This window comes from Copadichromis virginalis, linkage group LG3, assembly GCF_057382275.1.
Source record: "Copadichromis virginalis isolate Kocher_CV1m ecotype Utaka linkage group LG3, C_Virginalis_male_GT1.1, whole genome shotgun sequence".
Classification (NCBI taxonomy): domain Eukaryota; kingdom Metazoa; phylum Chordata; class Actinopteri; order Cichliformes; family Cichlidae; genus Copadichromis; species Copadichromis virginalis.
Genome location: NC_140620.1, coordinates 812,199 through 833,628, shown reverse-complemented (window position 1 = coordinate 833,628; position 21,430 = coordinate 812,199). Strand labels below are relative to the sequence as shown.

At 45.0% G+C, this 21,430-nt stretch overlaps 1 protein-coding gene, 1 long non-coding RNA gene and 1 pseudogene across 7 annotated transcripts; 2 read left to right on the top strand and 1 right to left on the bottom strand.

Annotated features, from left to right (window-relative positions):
- Nucleotides 1-212: 212 nt before the first annotated feature.
- On the bottom strand, nt 213-21,270 carry LOC146712183 (CST complex subunit CTC1-like). Of its 6 annotated transcripts, none has more exons than XM_085451912.1 (25): nt 20,984-21,270; nt 16,451-16,535; nt 15,972-16,071; nt 15,674-15,896; nt 14,463-14,692; nt 14,257-14,386; nt 13,889-14,185; nt 13,686-13,808; nt 13,370-13,599; nt 13,105-13,249; nt 12,829-13,031; nt 12,587-12,756; nt 12,392-12,506; nt 11,886-12,291; nt 11,707-11,796; nt 11,254-11,391; nt 10,187-10,233; nt 9,969-10,054; nt 9,662-9,797; nt 9,317-9,385; nt 9,081-9,243; nt 8,823-8,878; nt 8,560-8,716; nt 7,732-7,852; nt 1,531-1,752 (listed from the first exon to the last, which is right to left on the bottom strand). In XM_085451912.1, the coding sequence occupies exons 1-25, from the start codon at nt 21,167-21,169 to the stop codon at nt 1,601-1,603; spliced, it is 3,858 nt and encodes a 1,285-aa protein (XP_085308038.1). In that variant the 5' UTR covers nt 21,170-21,270; the 3' UTR covers nt 1,531-1,600. The 6 variants fall into 6 exon arrangements, with proteins under 6 accessions (XP_085308036.1, XP_085308038.1, XP_085308039.1 ...); XM_085451913.1 differs by lacking the exon at nt 1,531-1,752 and adding an exon at nt 6,983-7,661; XM_085451908.1 differs by lacking the exons at nt 1,531-1,752; nt 20,984-21,270 and adding an exon at nt 16,182-16,338 and having other exon boundaries at nt 6,983-7,852; nt 16,451-17,097.
- Nucleotides 2,390-4,322, top strand: LOC146712185 (E3 ubiquitin-protein ligase TRIM21-like; annotated as a pseudogene).
- LOC146712184 (uncharacterized) lies at nt 4,913-6,117 on the top strand. Its single transcript, XR_014919021.1, has 2 exons — nt 4,913-5,710; nt 5,794-6,117. It is a non-coding gene; the product is annotated as an uncharacterized LOC146712184 (long non-coding RNA).
- Nucleotides 21,271-21,430: the final 160 nt, after the last annotated feature.

The following is a 21,430-nucleotide window of genomic DNA, read 5'->3' as shown; positions in this document are numbered from 1 at the left end:
TTGCTCTTGAACAGTGAAATATTAAAAACTGTCTGGAGTTTATTTGGTGATGTTCTCGTGCACGAGGTGAAAACAGCAAACAAACGTCACAGTAAATCTTTCCAGCTGATGTTAGGCATCCTCCACCTGCTGAATCCACTTCAGCCTCTTCCTGCTCATGTTCCTGTTTAGAGGCACAGTCGGCCTGTAAATGGAGAAAACTGAACACAGGAATATTTGGATTTGCTTCTTTTTCTCTGCTCATGTTCAACTTGTCTGATTCAAGCTGGGAATATTTATTAGAAACAAAGTGAATAATATTATTTTATTATCACGTTGATGCAGCACATGGTTCAGTTAGCTTTGTATAAACACGTGTTAGAAATGTTCTTCAATCAGCTCTTTTTACTCTCATTTCACAGCCACTACTTTTTACTTTTACTTGAGTAAAGAAGTTGAAACAGTACTTGGAGTATTTTTAACAGTAGTACTTCTACTTCAGTACACACTGTGTGTACTTTTACCACCTGTGTCTGAGACCTCCTTCAGGGTCCACCTGAAGCTCTCAGTCTGCTGTGGAAAAAGGAAATCCAGGTGAGTTTCTCCTGATCACCTGAGGCCGTCATTACTGTGTGAACCCACACACCACTCCTCACTCCTCCCACCCGCTGCACACAGTCACTGAGTACAGACCGGCTGATTCCTGTAAAGGGAGAGGCAGGAAGAGGCGGAGCAACACCTGAAAAACAAGAAGCCCAACGTCATTTTGCAGAAGTGAAAGTGTGAGAGAGCAGCAGCAGAGCTGCAGTCGAGTCCTGTTTGTCTCTAAAAGAAGATTCACTGGAGTCCATCAGGTTCCTCTCAGCAACAGTGGTGAGTGCAGCTGATCACACTTCCTGCTTCTACACAAATCTTCACTCTGTTCACTTCATCAGGACTCATCACAGTCACACTGGATCCATAGAAATCTGCTCATGTAACCACAGATCCACTGTAGGAGCATCGAGCTGCTGCTTCAGTCTCACTGTGGCTCTGCTCAGGACTGTGGACTCAGGCTGTGCTCTGGACTTCAGACTGACTCCACACTTCCTGGTTATTCATCACTTCCTGTTCCTCTTAGATTGATTCTGGATCTGATTGATCATAAGGATTACAGACGTGAAAACACCTATTTATTCTTTATTGATATAAAGCCTTTGATACTGTAAACCAGCAGATTTTGGTCAGTACTTCAAAAAGTCATTCACACATTTTACAAAGATTATCTGACTTAGTGTATCCTGTAAGAGTCACAGATGATCCTCAATCATTCAGAAAACAGTCGATGCTGCACTTTATAACTTTGTGTGGAAACATGAATCTCATTATTTAGACAGATGTGTTTGAATCATCCTGATAATCAGGCTTTAAACATGTCAGAGTTCCACACATCAGCTGTGATATTCAAGCTGACCTGGATCAAACATGTCATCAGACACAAACATAGATGATGCTGTTTAATCCCAAAGCTTATTTAAACAAACTGGAGGACAGAATTCCTCCTTAAATGGGATTTTGATCAAATCCACTGATCTCGTTTTCACACACAGGCTTTATCATGGTGGCTTCTTCTCTACTAACATCAATCTTTGATTTGGACAAACAAATATGTGAAACACAAAAATAAATCAATGTTTTCTGAGGATCCAGAATAACATGAATGATGTATCCCAGCGAGTGACTGGAAAAGTTCATCTTCTTCCACATCCTGAGTTTGTGAGGATGTTCCAGTATCTGTGAGAGAAAACAGGACAGTTTTTACTGACGCACAAATGGACCAAATATACAGACACCTCTGAATAAACATGTTCTCATCAATGCCATTAAAATACTGGATCAACAGTTAATAACACATTTCTGAGGTTTGTGATTCATCGTCCTCCTCACTGTCAGCTCTACTGGAACAGTCACTGTTTAATATTAATGGCTCGTTGATCTGGACGTACAATAAGAAGTATTCAGTCACCAACAAGGTCGAAGTTTACTTCACAGTGATTGATGGAAAATATCCAACAAACTGATTTATTCAAGTATACAAATGATCTGGATGAATCTTGGACCTTCTGTAAAACAGAGAAACAATTTCACATCTTTGTAACGACTGTATTTATCTTCATCCCCAAACGTTGATCCTGTCCATCTGGACGCTGCACTGTACAGCAGACACTACGATGTTAGGTTTGTGTTTGGATGAACCAGTTTGTGTCTGAGTGTGTTGCTGGGTCTCCACCAGTTACTCTGAGAACTGAAGAAGCTTCTCTGATGAAACGTCTTCAAGAAACTCAAAGAAGTCCAGACGCTTTTCTCTCCAAGCTCCTCAGACTACTGACGCTTGTTTCTCTCTTTGTAAAATGAAATTTAAAGTGAATTTTGAATCAAATGTTTCTCTTCTTTCTCCCTCAGAGTGCAGACATGTCTGCTGCCAGCAATCTGCGATCTGAAGATCAGTTTCTGTGCTCCATCTGTCTGGATGTGTTCACTGATCCAGTCTCTACACCATGTGGACACAACTTCTGCAAAACCTGCATCAGTCAGCACTGGGACATGAGTCAGAGCTGTCAGTGTCCCATGTGTAAAGAGACTTTCTACACTCGACCTCAGCTGAAGATCAACACCTTCATCTCTGAGATGGTTGCTCAGTTCAGACGTGAAGCTCAGCAGAAAGCCAGCAGCAGCAGCTCAGACCAACAAGCTGCCAAACCAGGAGAAGTTCCCTGTGACGTCTGCACTGGAACCAGACTGAAGGCCCTGAAGTCCTGCCTGGTGTGTCAGACCTCCTACTGTCAGACTCACCTGGAGCCTCATCTGACACTGAAAGGTCTGAAAAGACATCAGCTGGTTGATGCTGTGGAGAACCTGGAAGGCAGGATGTGCACGAAGCACGATAAACTCCTGGAGCTGTTCTGTAAGACCGACCAGACATGTGTCTGCATGCTCTGCCCTGTTTTAGACCACAAGAACCACGAGTTTGTTCCTCTGAGAGAAGAATATGAAGGAAAGAAGGCAGAGCTGGAGAAGACAGAGGCTGAGATTCAGCAGATGATCCAGAAGAGACGACTGAAGATTCAGGAGATCACAGAGTCGGTGAAGATGAGTAAAGATGCTGCAGACAGACAGAAAGCAGAAGGTGTTCAGGTCCTCACGGCTCTGATGGAGTCTGTTGAGAGACGCCTGAAGGAGCTCATGAAGGAGATCGAAGACAAACAGGAAGCTACAGAGAAACAGGCTGAAGGTCTCATCAAAGATCTGGAACAGGAAATCTCTGAGCTGATGGAGAGAAGCTCTGAGGTGGAGCAGCTCTCACGCTCTGAAGACCACCTCCACCTCCTCCAAAGCTTCTCCTCCCTGAAAGCTCCACCCAGCAAGGACTGGACAGAGGTCAGAGTTCATCCACCATCATATGAGGGGACTGTGGGGAGAGCTGTGGCTCAGCTGGAGGAGACAGTCTGGAAACCCATGAAGAAGAAGCTGTTTGAGGCTGAGCTGCAGAGGGTGCAGCAGCATGAGGTGGATGTGACTCTGGATCCTGATACAGCTCATCCTGACCTCATCCTGTCTGATGATGGAAAACAAGTGTATGATACTGATGTGGAGAAGAATCTTCCAGACAACCCAGAGAGATTTTCTGACTGTGTTATGGTTTTAGGAGAGCAGAGTTTCTCTTCAGGCAGATTTTACTTTGAGGTTCAGGTTAAAGGAAAGACTGAGTGGGATTTAGGAGTGGCCACAGAGTCGATCAACAGGAAGGGAGAAATCACAGCGAGTCCTCAGGATGGTTTCTGGACTGTAGTGCTGAGAAATGGAAATGAGTACAAAGCTGCTGCTGGTCCTTCAGTCCCCCTCTGTCTCCATCCTGGTCCTGAGAAGGTGGGGGTGTTTGTGGATTATGAGGAGGTGCTGCAGCTCTGATCTACTCCTTTACTGGCTGCTCCTTCACTCACAAACTCCACCCATACTTCAGTCCCTATATGAATCATGGAGGTAAAAACTCTGCACCTCTGATCATCTGTCCTGTCAATCAAACTGATCAACTACTGATTTTATTGGATGAATGATTGATTTTTCTTGAAGGGAACAAATGAACATATTGAGTGTAAATCCTCTACAGTCTCCATGTTTCTATAGAATCTGATCATCAGGACTCTGATTCACACTTTGATTCTCATGGAGTTTGATTTGAACAGAAGAAAAGTTGAATCAGGAAATGTTCCCACTGATGGAGACTCGAGCTGAAGAGCAAATATCAGAGAACAAATGTCCAAAAGCTTCATTTCCAATAAAGTTTGTTCAATGCTTTGAGTGAATCCAGACTCATGTGTGGCTGTTATACGGAGCATCAGAGTCCAGCTGAGTTATGTTGGATACAAACTGCTTATTTTGGCTCTGTGAGGAGTTTTGTTCACTGAAAACTGATGAGACGGATAATATTCAAAGAACTCTGTAGAGATTCATGCATCCATGTTCTCCACCTGCAGGTGTGGAGGAGAAAGGTGGAGCACAGACTGCTGCATCCTTCCAGTCACATCATTTTGATGATTATATTTGCATGTTGTGATGATTTGGGTTAAAGACAAACAGAGTTGAACGGCTGCAGTCACAGCATGAAGACGATGCTGAAGCTGAGCTGTCAGTGAACATGTTTCACTGTGATTTGATTTGAAGAATAGAAAGTGTGTGTGGCTGCTGACAGCTGCAGTCTCTGCTAGTCTGCATAACACACACACAACTTTCCCCCTGAGGCAACGATGCAGCAACAACACAACAGCTGCAGACACACACACGATTGTGCGCTCCCTTTCAGTCTGAACTCTCAAACACACAAACAAACTCTATCAATGTCGTACTGTTAAAGAACTCCTCCTTCTTCAGTAACAATGATTTGAGGCCTCTACCAGTGTCTCTTGTTTTGACCTTTGACCTCTTTATTCCTTATAACCAAAAAAACCCTTTTATCTGATATTTTCACCTTATTGATTGATTATATATATCTATTATATTTTCTCACCTTATTTTGACCTTTGACCTATGTCCTTGTTAGCCTTGATCTTCCTTCATCAAACGTGAAATTTCTTTCACCTTTGAACTTAAAGCTTAAATCAAACCTTTGTTAAAAAGCTTCTTACCAACTTGTAATTCCAACTCTCTGCATTAAACACGTATCTTATCATATAAACACTGGATCACTGAGAGAACTTTAGGCAGAACCAAATGAAGCAGCTGACCTCGTCAAACTCACAGCGACAGTAACTGACAGTGAATTATTTTAATCTTCTTCATTGTATTTGTTAGAAACATTTATTTTCCTTTAATTGGACTTTGGTTAAGTTCAATCCGATGTATTAACCGACCTTTGAGGTGAAGTGCAGCTGCGAAGAACGCTACGGCAGGCAATGAGGTGCGTTTAATGTCGCTCTGTTAATTTGAGCGTCCATAAATTGAATGTCTTATTTTTTCTTACTTTATTATTGCTCATTTATTGGAGAATTTGGCCATTTAATTAAGATAGATTTTATGTTGTTGGTGGTAAAGATCTGGATGGATGTTTTATTCTGTGTTTCTATTTTTCAGTTTTACTTTTCAAGACTTGGTGAATTGCCTTTTTCTACTTTTTGTTTAGTTTTGTTAAAATTAGCAGCAGTGAGAAGTGTTGTTGTCGGTCTTGAATATATTTGATGTAGCCCATACTGTTAAGGTAAGTGTCATGTTTTTAGTTGTTAGTCTGATGAAGAATCTTTTATTTTTCTCCAAAAGTTGATTGTGTTTATCTGGACATAGTGTTTTTCAGGTCCAGCTGAATGCAGGTTTCCAGGTCTTATACGTTGTGACAGCCACTATGGTGTGGTGTCCCTTTAAGACACCCAAGTCGAGGGTTGATGGTGTCATCAGTTTGTGCCGCTGCTCTCTCTCTCTGGGATTATGAGGACACGTGCCTGCACGCTTCTGCTTAACGAGGGACGGATTTACGTTTTCTTCTTGTTTTGTTTGCAACGCTTGGGTTGTATGAACGCTGGGCGTTATGTTGTTGAGCCGCAGCCGTTCAGCCGGGCTTTTATATGGTTGTTGAAGAAGGCGTATTAAAGAACCACCGTGGATTACCGATACCAGCGTGGGTGTGTGTTCTTCCGACTAGCCTGCTAGGTGTTTTGCCGCCTCCTCTCAACCACGCAACACAACCCAACGTTCCAACGTGTCAGGAGCATCAGCACAGCTGAAATGCATTTTTTCTAAGCACCGCGTCTCTGTGGCTTTTAAACCCCAAAACACGCTACAACAAAAATGGGTCCACCCCAAGGATGGGGTCCCCCGGTGTAGTTTCCACTGTGACAGACTGTGGGCTTCCTCAGAGTGAGGCTGAGAGCAGCAGGCCCAGCTGGAGTCTGACCTGTGGCCCTTCAGATAAAGCTGAAAAAGGCCAATATATGATATTAAATATAAAATATAATTAAAAAACAACATCAGAATGAACAACGAGCTGCTGTTAAGAACTCCCGACGTCCATCCAAGGCCCGATTGGTTTCTGTTTCCATGACAACAACAACCGTATGTGGAAAAGACCAAAAACTGAAGCGGTGAAAAAGTTTTGTTGCAGATTAACTATTAACTTTATGTTATTCATTGTCAGCTCGTGCCATCATTAAAGCATGTTAGAACACACATGTAGGATTTCACGAATCATCGCTCCTACATTTAATCGTCTCCATAACAACTGTGTGTACGTGTTCGCTTTGAAAACATCACGTTCTTTATGTTGGTTGGTTTAGACGAGTGATCTCCAGGATGAATGAGGGCAGAGGCCCGTTTCATGGAGACTGTTTAAGTGTAAACCTGGATTAAAAGCCACATTTGAACACCTTCATCAGAGGCTGTGACCATGTTGAAGGACTGATGCTGACGTGCTCTGACACTCATTAGCATAGAAAACAAAGTGGTGCAAGCACAGAGCCCTGAGGAGCTCCACTGGACGGTCTGTTCACAGAACATTTAATTATTTCACTTTTATTTACATGCAAAACAGCCTCAGAGAGAACAGCTGTTTCAGAGCTGCCAGCTTTATTGGAAAGATGAACTGAAATCCTAAAATAGTCCAATTCATGACAAACTGACACGGTGAAATGTTGCAGGATTCAAATGTGTCGATGGATGAACTCTTTCAGTATAAGATGCAATAATACAAAACACATGAAGGTGAGGAGGAATTCATTTAAAGTAAGTGTGATTTAAAGAGGACTGATTCTTTCCTGGTCAGGCTGAAGCTTTCACCGTCTGACCTCTGTAAACAAACCGAAACACGTTCAGTGTTTAGTTTTACCAATTAGGTTTCATGAATCACCATCTGAGAACGTCTCCGATGTGGGCGCCACTCACAGGGATCACTTCCTGTAGAAGGGTCACATGATCTGTTAAACCCAGAGAGCTTCGTGTGACCTCTGACCCTGATCACCAGCGTCAGGGTCAGTGAAGGTGAGATACCGTGTGACAGGAGGAGGAACTATAAAGTTTTATTTGTACGAACACGTAGAACAGATGAAGTCAGAACGAAGCAGGTGGAGCTCAGTCAGGGTGGAGGTGCAGACAGGTGAGCTGAAGGGGAGGAGCCAGTCTGGTCAGGAACTCTCTGTCTCCTCGAGTGAACCTCCTCACCTCTGAAACACACACACACACTCTGAAGGTTGCAGTCAGGGTGGTGAGGGTGGTGTGTGAGGGTGGGGTTACCTTCTGGTCTCTGGTTGGTGTGTTTCCTGCAGGTGAGGCTGAGCGGCCGAATCATGACATCGCTGCTGCACAGACACAACAGGAAGTGGAGGAGGAAGTCGTCAGCGTCCCCGTCACACACCTGAGACAGACACAGAGGTTATGTCTCTGCAGACTCACGGCTCGGCCCTGTGGAAACGTCCTGCAGGACGCCTGTTTCTCTCTGTGGTGGCCCCCCCACAGCGTCCCCACCGTGCTTCACTGTGTGGACGCTGTTCTTTGGGTTGTAGCTGCATCTTCTTCTCGTTTCACCTCCTCTGACCATAGGACGTTTCAGTCTGCAGGGTCTTTTAACACAGCTCCACCTGTGGGTGGAGGGGCCCTGTGGGTTCTCCTGGTGTGACCCGAGTCCTAAATGCCTCTCGCTGTCCTGCCCCTCCCCTGTGGTCTCCACCCTCCATGTGGGAGGTGTGGCATTCACAGTCAGCCCTGATTACCCTCAGAACTACACCACCTGCTGCTTCATCAGGTCGAGTGGGTGGAGTCAGGGGCACGACCTGAGTCTCGCTGAAACACACGGCTGTAAGGCCCCTCCCTCCTGTTCACGTGAGCCCAGCGTGGGTCCGTCACACCTACAGACTTTTAAAGGTGGAAGTGGCCACGCCCCCAAACCAGTTCAGCAGTAAGGTGTGAGCAGACGGAGCTGTTACCAGGATGCAAACAGGATGTGCCCTTTCACAGTTAAAGCCTCATCTTAAATTTTAAAGACAAAATAAAGTCTAAAGACGACGATGAGCACGTGACTCACCTGTGACAGGTAAACACATACACCTGACAGGTGCTACTGACCTGGCTCTGCCCACGAGGGAAGACTCTGATGTGACCTCTGACCCTGAGAGCTCTCTGAAGCCCCTCCCACTGAGCATCAGCCAATCCCAGCAGAGCAGGAACCAGAGCAGCTGAGAACCAGACGTGAGCCTCACCTGTCCCGTCATCGATCACCAGCCTGATCGAAGAGCAGAGCCACATGGTTTGATCATGTGACTGTCACCTGACTCATCCAGGTGATTAACACGTATCAGCAGGTGAGCTCAACAGGAAGCTGCTCTTACTTTGCTTTGGACTGAAACACTGACGAGGTCGAGTGACACTGAGAGCTGCTGCAGCCCTGAGAGAGAGAGAGCAACAGGTAAACACACACACCTGAAATCGTGAGCAGTTTCCTCCAAAACGACACTTTACTTACTGCACCAACACTAACACGCCACCAACACGCTAACAACACATGAAGCACTCTGAGTACTTTCACTGCACCCGAGAAACTGACACTAAACACATCCTGTACACACTGTGTGTATTTTATGCAGTACCTGTGTGTACACGCTGCCACACAGCGAGCAGCTCCACTGCAGTTGCAGGAACAGGAAACACACCACGTGACCTTTGACCTGTCCCACAGCGCACCTCTGCTTGCTGCTCAGAGCCCACTCACCCAGGTGCATGATGGGAGCAGGAGGAGGAGGCTGGGCCGAGCTGATAGAAACCAAACAAACAAATAAACAACAGCACGACAAACACGTGAACCAGACTTTACCTGTAAACTTACCTGGTGTCTCCCAGGGAGACCACAGTTATGGAGCTGACAGGTAAGTACGTGCAGTACACACTTCCTGTCCTGAAACACACACACAGGTAAACCGCACAGGTACGTAACCATGGGCGTGACTTTGTATTGAACATTGGGGGGTCAAGATCTCTGTCTAAATAAATAAATCTGGGTACATTTCCAGATGATCAAACAACTATTTTGCTGGTAACACCTGAAACCAGTAAAGAAAACCAGCAGCCTATTGATGCAAGATGATCCAGAACTTTATTGGGGCTGACATTGTTGGAAATGAGTCCAAATAAAGAGTCCAAACATTTATAAGCCTGTCTATGTGTGTCTCACCTGGACAGCCTCCTCTGGAAACCAGACAACAGCAGAGTGTTACCCGGCAACAGGCCAGGTGGGTAGGGGGTGTGGCTTAGGTCCAGGTACACCTGCAGACTCCTCCCAGCTTGGTCACAAAGAGTGAGACGCACACCTGCACACACACATTCAGCTAACAGTCAGACCTGAGACTCAGACCTGAAGCACTGATGCCTGCAGTTCCTCTAGTGTCCAGCAGAGGCAGCAGTGAGTCACCTCCATAGATCCCCATGTTACAACTTCACAGCAGAAAAGCCTGATACACAAACCACCTGTGTGTTTGTACCTGAGTGTGTGTGTCCAGAGTGGGCGGTCCTGTTGTTCACACTGATCCTTTCAGACACCACACCCTGAAAACACACCAGCTCTGAGCTGAAACACACACACACACACACACACACACACACACACACACACACACACCAGTAAGAGTTTAAAGCAGGCTGCAGCTGCAGTTCCTCAGATGGCCACAGGGGGCGACTCAGTGAGGGACGAGCAGTTTACCTGCAGTCTAAGACCTCTGAGACGGACAAGACTGTGGGTGGGACGGCCTGAAAACACAGAGAATAGAGATGGAAAATGTGACGTCATTCAGGGGTAAAACCGCAAAGGATTGTGGGAACGAGTGGCAAGCGGTACTAGCGCACGCAGGCTTTCACACGAAAACAGTCACACAGTAATAAAAAGAAACACAAAAATGGCAAGAAGCTGCTGTATTATTAACTGTGTTGTATTATTAAGTCTTCTGTTGGAGTTATTACGTAATTTATCACAACATGATTGATGATGTAGGTTACAAATAAGTCTTATATTGATTTGAATTGAATTCGTTGCTATGCTGCTTTGTTCACTGTGGCTTTGCGGGCTAATGTTTGTTGTGTTTTGTAGGAAAACCAGAAACAAAATGCAGGAATGTGATCCAGACTGGCCCCTCTATCAGCCTGGGTCATACCGAGTTTAAAGCTGCTACCACAGCCAGATCTGATTGGTTAAGAGAGAGAGCGATATCGAAACAGCCACGAAACGTCCGCATATATGTGCCCAAGGGTTGTACTGAAGCAAGCAAGTGATGAATGACTGTTTTCCAGTTTGTTGTTAGCAAAGTTTTTTTTCTTTGCATTGTTGATTTGTTTTTCAGGAAGCAGCTAATAATGATGGATTTTTACAATGTTGCCTCTTTCTTGTAAGATTCTATAATAGAATGAAACAATGATGCCAGTTATAAATAAAGACAATAAATTGAATGAATTACGAAACACTCATTTTATTTATATTAGATCTGAAAATGTTGTGTAACACTACAACCTGAAACAACAAACAGATTGTGTTGGCCTGTACAGGAGATAAAATATTTAACAACAGCTAAATAAACGGTAAATGGCCTGTATTTGTATTCTTTACTTAGTCCCGAAGGACCCCAAAGTGCTGGAAATGCTAGCGCTTAATGCAGTGTTTTGATTTTGTTGCCACTTGTACCCACAATGCAATGCGTGAAAGTCACATGGTCTGTCAATCTCTAAAAAAAAAGTTTAAGGGTCCTGGAGGAAGACGGGGAGCAAACCGAGTGTTACCTGTCTGCAGGTGGGCAGCAGCAGTGGGCGTGTCAGAGTGTGGAATCTCCAACCACGTCTGACTTGTAGGGTTGACTCAACGTGGAGATCCACCCCACTGCGCTCAGAAACTCCACAGCCAATCAGAACACTGGGATCCTGATTGACAGACACATGGGCCAATCAGCTGCAAGGATTCAGGTCAGATCAACTCCCCACAAACAGGAATGGTGGGAGTCATCTGCATAGCAGTAAAAGTGTAAGCTGTGTTTTGATGATGCTGCCTAAGGGAAGCATGTATAATGTAAACAGAACTGGTCCAAGCACTGAACCCTGTGGAACTCCATAATTAACCTCAGTGTGTGAACAACTACAGTTAAAGCTGAAAAACGTGTTCATGTGTACTAATATCAGAGAGCAGAGACCGACCTCTGGCCACGCCCCTTAATGACATCATCAAAGCTGGGTTGATACCTGAGTGTTAGCGGCGATGAGTCTGTAGAAACATCCAGGCTGGAGGACAGGAAACCACCGCGTACACACACCTGAGAACACCAGCACCACCTGCGCACACACACACACACACACACACACACACATGTAACTGTGTATCCAGGTGAGCTCAGGTAAACACACACAGGTGCGTCTCTCACCTTTCTCTCCTGCTTTTGTTCACTTTCTTTCTCTGTCATTGGCTCATTCTTTGGGTCCCGCCTCCAGCTGACCACTGGACCAATCACAGCAGCTTTCACTGAGAAGCACAGTCTCAGCCCTGCCTCCTGATCCTCTGCCTCCGCCCCTGTATTCCTCCAGGACACACCCTCCTTCTGCTCCACCCTGATCACCATGGAGACACAGGGCCAGGGGTTGCCGGAGTTGGCTTCTTCTTCTCCTCTTCTCCTCCTCTTACTCCCAGCAGTCTCTTCTTCTTCTTCTACTGTCTGCTTCCTGGCAGTGACATCCCCTCCTGGCTCCTCCCCCTTGTGTCTCAGGTGTGTCTCCATGGCAACAGATGGACTCAGGATGTGCAGGTGGTCCAGAGAGAACTGCAGGTAAACCCTGCAGGAAGCTCACACCTTGAACCAATCAGACGCCCTCTTACATCACAGAGAGTGGACCAATGAGCAGTCAGCATGCTGCAGGTTGTGTGTGTGTGTACCTGCAGTGTTTGTGTGTGATGAACCTGTCCTGGTCCAGGTGTTGGTAGGAGGGGAAATCTGATTGGAGGAATCTCTCTGTCACCATGGTGAACTGCACCACACCCACCAGACAACCTGCAGCACACACACACACACACACATTAAAGAATAAAGCTGTGTGTCCCTGTGTGTGTGTCTGTGTGCGTGCATTGTACCGATCCAGGCGCTGTTAAAGACCGCCCTCTGCGCTCCCTCCTCCTCCTCGCTGCTCTCCGTCAGCACGCAGGCTGCAGCTCCCGCGGCGTCTCTGAGCTGCATCGAGTGTTTGAACTCAGACGTCTGTGACGGCAGCTCCAGCACGCCGACCAGCAGCAGGGGGCGCTGCCTGACACACAAACCGGCAAAAACCATTGGTACGTAATCACACGACTTCATGTGGGAGCTGCTGTCACCTTACCTGACAGCGTCTCCACCCCGAGGCTCGGAGGACAGAGTCCTGCAAGACCAGGACAGGAACCCGTTGATCTGGGCGTAGGTCAAGTTGGAGCCATCAGGGGGCAGCAGAGAGCTCAGAGGGGCCGAAGACCAGCAGCCAGTCTGCAGGGACTCCAGGAGCTCCGACACACCGAGGTACTGCCGGACCGCCGAGGACACGCTGTACTGCAGGGACACAGAGCACACTGAGCATGCTCCACTCTCACCTGTAAGGAAGACAGGTGAGAGTGGGACCTACCTGCGTCACAGGACAGGTGTGAGGCTCGTCCAGCATCTCAGCGTAGATGTCTCTGCGTCCTCGTCCTCCAGCTCTGCTCAGAGTCTCCATCAGCCTCCAGGACAGCAAGCACACACACTGCTGCCTCCACACACCTTGGACCAGACTGAGGACCAAGACCAGAACCAGGACCAGGAAACAAGCCAGAGCCAGCGGAGGACAGGAGGACAAAGGTTAGGCTCTGCTGTCTCTGACTGTGGACAGGTGGTGGTGGGTGGAGCCTCACCTGTGTGCCAGCTGCGAGCTTAGGTGACAGGTCCACAGGTAATCGGACACATCTGTGTTTCTCTGCAGAAGTAACCGTGGTAACGCCCCATCTCCCGGGCAGCGGTTGTCGGGTGGCGAGCCTCCCGCCCTGCTGAAGGCCGTCACCCTCAGGCTGGAGCGCAGGCAGGTGCAAAGCATGCTGGGAGGGAAGTCCGGGCAGGGCCGGTACAGGAAGTGGGCGTGATGCAACTGCAGGAGGAGGAACCATCAAACTTTATTAGTCGTGGCTGCCACGAACACAAACGGGCATGATGATGTCACATCATGTGACTCACCTCCACTCTGTCTCCCGCCCTCAGCTTCCTCTTCGCCGCCGGCTGATAGGCCACGCACAGACCCACCTTCCCATCCAGCACGTAGAGCCCCGCCCCCTCACTCACAACCTCAGTCACCGTGCCCTATCACAGCAGAGGAGGCTTAGTAATCAGCACACAGGTACAAACCTGTGGTAGCCAATCAGAGCTCACAGCACTCTCACCTGGTAGCTGATGACTTTGGATTGCTTTATCCTCACAGCTGATTGGTCCAGCTCCACCTCCTCATGCTCCGCCTCCTCACAGTCGTCCTCAGCAGGCTGTGACAGCAGGGACTCAGAGTGTGTGTGTTCCTGTGTGTGTTCCTGTGTGTGCGTGTAGTCGGCGTGCAGCTCGGAGCGCTTCGTCACACACAGGATGTTGTCTCCTCTCCAGCCTCGTAGCGCACACACACGTAGAGCTGTCACACACACGCTCTGCCCGACACACACACGCTGGATCCAGCTGAGCCGGCTGCTGTCCTGCACACACACACACACACACTGAGCTTCATCGTCCCTCCTCACCATCATCATCCTCAGAGAGCTGGTACCTGTACGAGCACGGGCAGCGAGCGCGACTCATCCGTCAGCGTGAAGCAAAAGAAGGTCGTTCCTGCCACGGCCAGCAGAGGGCAGACTGAGCCCACCTCTCCGAACACGCTCAGCCGCTGACCTTTGACCCTGGAGCACACACACACACATCTGTCACACACACTGCTCAGAAACTCCGCTGCAGTTCAGAGGTCATGTGACCCACCTGTGCCTCAGCAGCCTGCCGGCCTCTCCGACTCCCACCGCTCCGCTTAGCTCCACCCTTCCAGGAGCAACAGCCAATCCCTGCTCAGCACCAGGACACAACAGGACAGGGGAGCCAATCAGCTCCAAGAAGCCTGCGGCCTCTTCCTGGCCCGATGCATTGTGGGGGATGTAGTTCCAGTGAGGGAGGAAAACGGGACGATCGAGCCACAGGGGCGAGAGAGACAGGCACTGGATGAGAGAGAGAGACGCGGGTGAGAGAGTGGCGGAGTGTGTCCTGGGTGGATGCTGGAAGCCTGTACTGATGATGACAGCTTCATCAGCTCTGATCTGCAGTGATGCCGTTTGTTTAATAGCTGCAGTAGATCAGATCAGATTAGATTAGATCAGATCAGATTAGATTAGATTGGATTAGATCTGATCTAATCTAATCTAATCTGATCTGATCTGATTAGATGAAACTTTATTGATCCCTCGGCTGCGTTCCTCCAGGAAATTCGGTTTCCAACAGCCCAGCACCGACAGAAGTTACAGAAGGTGAGCAGAAATATACACATATACAAATACAGAGTATAGAAAAGGGAAGAATAGAATAAATAGCAATAAGAACACAAGAGAACTGCACATTTCAAGTACTGTGAGTCATTAATCCGTGCGGTGATGCTAGGACCACACTGAGCCTGCTGCAGCTGTCTGACTGTAATCTGTCAGGTTACTGCAGGTGATGCTATCTGTATACTTTATGTGAGGAGGAGGCTCCACATCTTTATAAAGCTCTGCTGTCATCACGTCTGTGCCAGCACAGTTACTCACTTGCTGACAGACTCTGTCTTTACATCCTTACTTATCGATCAGCTAAGTGAATCCATATAAACACAGCTCACATTTAACAAGTCCTGATGTTTCTGAGTTACAGAAATGAAAGTCAGCTGTTGAGCTTGTTTGCTTGTTTCATGCTGATGTAAACATCAGCAGAGAAGCGTGTGATGACCAGACTCTATCAGCACTTGTGTCCCTGCACAGAGAATGAGCTGAATTAAAGAGGAATTCGATTTCATTCACGTTGCACATGAACACCTGCAGTTTGTTGTGACCTCGTTACCATCAGTTCTGACCAGATCCGGTTTAGTGACGCTGCTGTGAAGAAGCTCCTGAGAACTAACCAGCTGATGGACCATGGGTTAAGGTTAGGCTCCTCCCCCTCTGACTCACCTCACACATGACGCTGCCGCTGGCGTCCGTCAGCCTGTACTCTCCGTCAGGGCCTTCTCTCAGACAGCCAATCAGCAGCAGGTTGACCCTCGGCAGCGCCCTCTGACCCGGCACGGCGAGCTCCGCCTCCCTGGCCCAGGCTCTCTGCTGATTGGTGCTCCAGGACAGGCTGCTGACGCAGGCCAGGTGCTGCTGGGAGACGAGCTGGGAGACGGACAGCAGCCTGCGGACAGACGGGAGGACAGCGGTAAGGCCAGGTCACGTGACCTGCTACAGCGATGATGTCAGCGGGCGTTACCTGTAGCTGACAGGTAAGCTGTGGGCCACACACATCTGCTGCTGGATCGCCTGCACCGCACACATGCTCAGATCGAAGAGGCTGAGGTCACCGTGGTTACCTGGGAAAACAAAGTTTAAAGGGTAAACACAAACATAAACAACTGAAGCCCCGCCCACTGAGAACACCTGAAGTGGACACCAGAGCTGGTGTGTCAACAGGTGGGACCACCTGAGGAAGCAGCTGCTCTTCATCCTCAGACTCTTAGTCCTCCCTGTTCCTCACTGACAGTCGGTCACCTTCATGGCTCTGACCTTTGAACCACACTCACATCTACACACTGGACTGCTCTGATGACACCTGTGAGGGCAGGTGAGCCCTGCTTTCACTGTTTAAATAATGGTTTAAATAGTATTTGGTTTCATAAGTGAACATCGTCATTAAGGATTTAAAGTACAGCTGATTTATCAGCCAGCTGTTTCAAACAAACAGGAACTCACCTGTCTGCGAGGGGGCGGAGCTACACACCACAGGACTCAGGTGTTCAGAGATGGAGGTGAAGATGTTCTTTAACCACAGGGACTCCTAAAGAAACAAAGCAGCAGGTCGGAGGTCACAATAATAAATGTAGAACAGGCTCACATCCTTATATTCTCTTTTCTGTGTGGATTTCTGCTATAGAATTAGCTCGAAACAGCGATCGGCTGCTGCTCTTAATTGCCAGGACAGGCCGGGTTTCGGCAACCCTCAAGGGTGCTTCGCAACCAGCGGGCCTTAACGCCGTTAAGATGCCGCCTAAGAGGAGCAACGTTAATGAGGAGGAACTGGAGGACATAAAGAAATCCCTAAACTTTATGTCTGAAGAAATAACAACAATTTCAAAACAACAAAATCTGATACTCAATTTAATGGATGATATTAAAGAACTAAGAAGGCAGAGCGAGGAAAAGGACAAGAAGATTGCTATGCTGGAAGGACGGGTGTCAGATCTGGAACAATATTCAAGAGTAAATGATGTGATAGTGACAGGACTGGAAACCAAGCATCAGACATACGCACGGGTAGCAGCATCAGAGAGAGGGGAGCCACCCGAGCAAGAGCTACGCTCTTTGGAAGAGCAGGTAATGGCCTTCTTTAAAAGCAAAGGTATCAAAATGGACAGTAAAAATATTGAGGGATGCCATCCTCTTCCTGCCATTATCATTCATTTTGTTAATAGAAAACAGAAAAAAGAACTGCTCAAGCAAGGAAGAAAGCTAAAAGGTACAAATGTTTATTTAAATGAACACCTAATCAAGAAAAATGCAGACATTGCAAGACAAGCAAGAATATTAAGAAAACAGAAGAAAATACAGTCAACTTGGACGTCAGACTGTAAAATATTCATTAAGTTAAATGGAACACCAGAGCAGGCTAAGGTTCTAGTCATCAAAGAGATGACGGAACTAGAAAAATATAACTGATAAATGCAAAGCAGTGCTAAATATGATGTGACCGTCCAAGTGCACAACCAACGCAGATGTCTGACAATTTTCAACTAACAACTCATATAGATATTGAAAATAAGACATTGATGTATGACAGCAACATAGATCCTGATTGTAATTTCTTTAACAATAAGACAAATGAATGCAATTATTATACAAATGAGCAACTTAAAAAGGAATTCAAGGTAGAACAGGGTATAACAATGGTTCACTTTAATAGTCGAAGCTTATATGCAAACTTTCAATCCATCAAAGACTACATAACAGTTTGAACAGCCATTCAATGTGATAGCCATATCGGAGACCTGGATAACTCCTGGAAAAGAAGAAGACTTTAAAATAAATGGATATGAATTCCTTCATGTAGACAGGATCAACAAGAAAGGAGGTGGGGTGGCACTTTACATTGATAAAAACCTAAAGTACAAAAGAATGGGAAGAATGACGACTGTTATTGATGGAGTGATGGAATGTTTATCAGTGGAAATAAGTATAGAAAAAAGGAAAAACCTAATTGTCAGTTGTATATATAGAACACCAGGATCTAAGATTGAGATATTTAAGGATAATATGGAGGACTTATTTACAAATATAAATCAGAAAAGAATGTTTATTTGTGGGGACTTTAATATTGACTTATTGAATCCAAATCATAATAAGAGTACAGAAGAATTTATTGATTCCATGTACAGCATCGGTTTATTTCCACTGATAACAAGACCGACCAGAATAACATCTCATTGTGCAACTCTATTAGATAATATATTTACAAATATAATAGAAGGAAAGATAAAAAGTGGGCTGTTAATCAATGATATAAGTGACCATTTACCAGTCTTTGCATCTTATAAATGCCATTATAAAGTGAACAACGATGGACATAAGATTATTTACAAAAGAATAAGAACAGAGAAGACCTTAAATTGTCTTAGAAATGAACTTTTAAAGCAAGATTGGAATATTGTATATGAACAAACAGAAGTTAATAAAGCTTACGAAGGATTTTTAAGAACATTTAACACATTACTTGATAAAAACTGCCCAGTAATTGAAATCAATAGGAAACACAACTATGCAGGAAGACCATGGATGACAAAAGGACTACAAAATGCCAGCAAAAAAAAGAATACCCTATATCGAGAATTCATAAAAAAAGAGAACAATAGAAACTGAAATGAAGTATAAAACTTACAAAAATAAATTAACTAATATAATGAGATCCTGTAAAAGAGAGTATTACATTAAAAGGTTAGAACACAATAAAGATAACACAAGAGATATATGGAATGTATTAAACAGAATAATCAAAAATGAATCAAGGAATAATGATTACCCTGGGTACTTTATAGAAGGGACAAGAAGTATTAATAACATGGAGGAGATAGTAAATGGCTTTAATGAATTCTTCGTAAACATAGGGCCAAAACTGGCAGAAGAAATAAAGGTTGATGGAATAGAAAGGGACACTGGTGAAAATATTGAAAGGAATAGTAGCTCAATGTTTTTAAGAGCAGTGGAAGAGAAAGAGATTTATGACATGGTTAGAGGACTTAAGAACAAAACCAGTACAGACTGGAATGATATTGATATGGTAACAGTAAAGACAGTTATTGATGGTATCGTAAAACCATTAAAATATATATTCAACTTGTCGTTTCAAAAAGGAGTTTTTCCACAAAAAATGAAAGTTGCTAAAGTTATTCCCATTTACAAAACCGGTGAAAGACATCATTTTACAAACTATAGACCAGTGTCAATACTCTCCCAGTTCTCTAAGATACTGGAAAAACTCTTCATAAAAAGATTTGACAGTTTTGTGGAAAAATATGAATTAATGACAGATAGTCAGTATGGGTTCAGAAGCAACAGATCAACAGCTTTGGCACTGATAGATTTAATGGAAAAGATAACGGAATGTATGGATAATAAGAGGTATGCGCTCGGAGTTTTCTTAGATCTAAAGAAGGCGTTTGATACTGTTAATCATGAAATTCTATTAAAAAAACTGGAAAAGTACGGGTTTAGGGGAGTGGTTTTGGAATGGTTAAAAAGCTATGTAGGGAATAGGCAACAATATGTACAAATAAATGAATATAAATCTAATTTGATGGATATAGCTTGTGGAGTACCTCAAGGTTCAGTACTGGGTCCAAAAATGTTTATTATGTACTTAAATGATATCTGCAGAGTATCGGAGATTTTAAAGTTTGTAATATTTGCAGATGACACAAACATACTGTGTTCAGGAGAGGAATTGCCACAGGTTTTGGAGATGATCACACAGGAATTAACGATATTAAAGAAGTGGTTTGATATAAATAAATTATCATTGAATCTAGATAAAACCAAATTCATGTTGTTTGGAAACCAAAAGAAAAACATCGAAGTAGAAATATGTGTTGACAATGTATATTTAGAAAGAGTAAATGAAATAAAATTTCTTGGGGTGATCATTGACCACAAGCTCTGTTGGAAGCCACACATTACTTATGTTTGGGGGAAATTGGCACGGGGCATTGCCGTCCTGGGGAAAGCAAAGCATATGTTGGATCAGAAAGCACTGCACATTTTATACTGTGCTTTACTACTGCCATATATGAGCTACTGTGTAGAGGTCTGGGGAAACACATACAAAAGTAACACACAAACAATAACTATAATACAGAAAAGGGCCATTAGATTAATAAATAATGTAGGGTACAGGGACCATACAAATGCACTCTTTGTCAAAATGCAAGCTATTAAATTCCAAGACTTGGTGAAGCTTAAAACAGCGCAAATAATGTATAAAGTCAGAAATAAATTGCTTCCCAAAGAAATCTGTAAATTGTTCATAGAAAGAGAAGGTGGGTATAACTTAAGAGGGAAATGGAATTTAAAAATACAAAGTGCTAGAACAACTTTAAGAACTATGTCAATTGCAGGAGTTAAATTATGGAACAGTCTAACAGAAGAAATGAAAGACAGTCAAAACATAAAACAGTTTAAAGTAAAATATAAAAACCTAATTTTAAATAAGTATAAGAATGAAGAAAACGGGGTTAACCCAGGACGGTAATGTAGCTGGTAATGGTGTTGTGGTTCTTTTTTGTTTTTTTGTTTTGTTTTGGTTTGTTGTTTTTCCATAACTTGTGTATCTGCAAATATACACATTCTGTATTTTTCATATGAAAGAAACTATACTGTGGTGGGGCTTGCTAATTTCTTGTTTTTGATTTATGTATGTTATGTTTTGTTTTACTTCATATGTTTCATATGTTGTTTGTTTAATTTAAGACAAAAAAAAATTAAATGAATGAGAGGTAAAACTTGAAGGGGTAGGGACAAATAAGTAAATACTTCAGCCTACTCCTTTTCAAACAAATACTGGAATGATATTTTGTAATGATTGTGAAGGCACATGTTTGAAATGTTTGAAATAAAAATGAACTGAACTGAACTCTGCCTACGTCATGACGCAGACAGTCTACGTACGCAGGGCTGTGCGTGTACGTAGACTGTTATTTATCGCTCAGTTCGGGCAAACAGGGTCAGACTGGGACTCACCGCCTCGGTGCTGGGCTTGACCCGGTCCAGGAGCTCCTGCAGGGGGTCCATGTCTTCGCTCCGGGTGCCGGTTTCTCCCCCTGCTGACAAACTCCCGCTCACGGCTTTCAAACAGCTTCCGGTCCTCCTCCTGTTGATGTCCTCCCTCTGACCGTCGCCCCCGTGTTCCCGCCTCTTACCGTTCATAAAGCCGCCATGATGCCCTACCGTCCTACTTTGTTTACTTTTGTTCTGTATTTTAAACAAATCATCAAACTTATTAAACTGACTAGTCTCTGCTCAGGCAGGATCTCTACCGCGCATGTGCGGAACAACTTTTCCCTACCCCGCATTTCACAATAAAAGCCCTTCACGTTCACATACACTCAGTGGTCTCCTACCTCCTTTCCTAAGCACTTTTCCTTGATAGAAACGTTGTGAGGTGGAGGAAATGTGTTTAGGAGATGT